Raw genomic sequence first — 2,430 nt, 5'->3', positions numbered from 1 at the left:
ATAATGAGTAATCTAAATATTTTGCAAATTTGCCTTTAGTTGAAATTTACATGCCCTAAGATTTGTCATTACTTGTTTTTTGCAGAAGCTTGAACCTCTGAAGATTCGGTATCACGGGGTCTCTGGTCCTGCCATGCCTTACGATGAGTGGTACACACCGTACATCAAGCAGGCAGGACTACTCCCGTGGATTCTGTTGGTCAGCCAGTCCACGCCGAATCTGAACGCTCCACTGGTGTCCGCTCTTGTTGATCGGTGGAGGCCAGAGACCCACAGTTTCCATCTTCGGACCGGGGAGATGACCGTGATGCTCGAGGATGTCTCGTTGATCACCGGTCTTGCTATCGACGGGAGGCCTCTATGTATGAGCACCGATTCTGATGGGTGGCGCGAGCAGATGATTGCTCTTATCGGTATGGCTCCTACCGAGGCTGAGGATGATGTAGAGGAGGGAGAAGAGAAGAAGAAGAGGGAAAGGAAGGCAGCCGAAGCTGCTTTCACGTGGATTCAAAATAACTTTGCGACGTGCCCTTCGGATGCAACTGATAATGTGATCCAGACACATGCTCGTGTGTATATGCGGTACATTGTGTCGAGGACTTTGTTTCCTGACTCCACTGGCAAGAACGCTCCATGGATGTGGCTGAAGGCGTTGACCGTCTTCGATAGCAAATGGAGCTGGGGTTCAGCGACTCTTGCCTACTTGTACCGACAGGTAGTTGGTCTGTTTTGTGATCAACTCATTTATTCATTAGCAATGCAAGCTTGCTGTCAAGTTAACATTGTTTTTCTTTCATATGTAGCTGGATGATGCGTGTTGCAGGATCACACCTAGTGTAGGCATTGGTGGTAATCTGCTTTTACTTTCTGTATGGAGCTGGGAGCGTCTGCCTGTTGGACGCTCGAAGAGCGTCAGGTTTGATCCTTGGTATGCAGATGAACATGACGAATTACGGCGCCCCACGTGGGCTTACAAGTGGGATATTGTTTTCGAGATGACGAACGATGTCAATCTCATGTACCAAAAGTACATTGCCGAGTTGGACACGATTACGCCTGAGCAGGTAAGGAGGTCATTACTGTAGTCCTTTCTCATGCTTGCTTGAAAAATAGTTATCAAATTTGCATTGTTGCCCTGTTTCATAGGTGGAATGGCAGCCATATGGCGCGGGTGAGAGCTTGGGGTACACCGCGGACTTCCGCCTCAACCCGATGTGCTTGCGGGATAAGGATCTCTGGCTTATGCGGTGCCCACTAATATGCAACTGGGCGGTTGAGTTTCATTTGCCGCATCGCGTGTATCGTCAGTTTGGTCTTTTCCAGCCTCACCCGCCGGATGGGGTGGACACGGATAAAGCACTTCATAGGTAAGAGAGCATGTGTGCGTATTGTCTAATCATCGGGACTCCTTTTGATTGTGCTAATGTTTGGTTTTATACCACGCAGGTTGGATAGGAGAAGGCAACGGAAGATAAAGGACTGGGCCAAGCATCATTCTGCGTATGTTACCCGCTTCCAGCTTTGTGTGGAGCAAGCTCGTAGCACTACACGCGCCCCGCTTCGTGACCACAACTCACTTGCTTTTGATAACTACGTACGATGGTTTATTGGAACTACTCGAGTTGAGATATGCCCGCCGGCATATAATGAGGATATTCTTGAAGAACCCGTAAACTTTGAGGATCTAGCAAAGGGGAAGTACAACAGAGATGTCAGGCTAGGGCAAGGAGTCCCTGTTGTTCCGGTGATTAACTATGTGGTAAAGTGTTCCCCTTTTTACTTTCCTGTTGACCGTATTACACATGTTTGAATGGCTAACGCATTCATTTTTTCTCATCCGCAGCGCACCGAGATCAAGAAAGCAGCTGATGAGAGCCAGTCTATTCTGGAGAAGACACCGGTTGGAACTGGCAATGATGATGGTTCACTACGAGCATTCCTCAAGGTACATATCGCATTCACTATGAGAGCCAGTCTATGTTGCGAAGTTTGATATCTTACACATTTGTTCGTGTTACAGCGTCAGGCCAAGAAGTTAAGGCGGTTATCGAACCTTCTCGGTTGCCGTGATCCTGAATATGATGAACCATCTGCCTCTAGGTATGGTACACCATCAGACCCCGCACCTCACCATGAGGGGGACGATGTGAGTTCCTCATATGCTTATATGGATGACGAGGGTGGGATCACCCAAGAGGTATGACTAATCCTTTAGATGTGATTCTCACTTGATTACGACATCGGCCTTCACCACGACCTCTACCACCAGCACGACCAAGACCATCACCACGGCCAAGACCTTCACCACGACCAAGACCATCACCACGACCTCTACCACCACCACGGCCAAGACCATCACCACGACCAAGACCTTCACCACGGCCAAGACCATCACCACGGCCACTACCACCACCACGGCCAAGACCATCA

General features: G+C 49.0%; 1 protein-coding gene across 1 annotated transcript; it reads left to right on the top strand.

The window, feature by feature from the left end:
* Nucleotides 1-1,239: 1,239 nt before the first annotated feature.
* On the top strand, nt 1,240-1,993 carry LOC119321420. The gene is made up of 3 exons (XM_037595110.1): nt 1,240-1,367; nt 1,447-1,759; nt 1,844-1,993. Exons 1-3 carry the CDS (start codon nt 1,243-1,245, stop codon nt 1,991-1,993), a joined length of 588 nt encoding a protein of 195 aa, XP_037451007.1. The 5' UTR covers nt 1,240-1,242.
* Nucleotides 1,994-2,430: the final 437 nt, after the last annotated feature.

This window comes from Triticum dicoccoides, chromosome 6B, assembly GCF_002162155.2.
Source record: "Triticum dicoccoides isolate Atlit2015 ecotype Zavitan chromosome 6B, WEW_v2.0, whole genome shotgun sequence".
NCBI lineage: Eukaryota > Viridiplantae > Streptophyta > Magnoliopsida > Poales > Poaceae > Triticum > Triticum dicoccoides.
Note: the sequence above shows the minus strand (reverse complement) of the source record. Positions and strands in the feature narration are given on the sequence as shown.

What these genes read in the sequence shown, in the direction of transcription:
- LOC119321420 (XM_037595110.1), top strand. Translation starts at nt 1,243, where the DNA reads ATGCGGTGCCCACTAATATGCAACTGGGCGGTTGAGTTTCATTTGCCG. An exon ending in ACGGATAAAGCACTTCATAG is followed by an intron (nt 1,368 to 1,446) that starts GTAAGAGAGCAT and finishes TATACCACGCAG; the next exon opens with GTTGGATAGGAGAAGGCAAC. An exon ending in TTCCGGTGATTAACTATGTG is followed by an intron (nt 1,760 to 1,843) that starts GTAAAGTGTTCC and finishes TCTCATCCGCAG; the next exon opens with CGCACCGAGATCAAGAAAGC.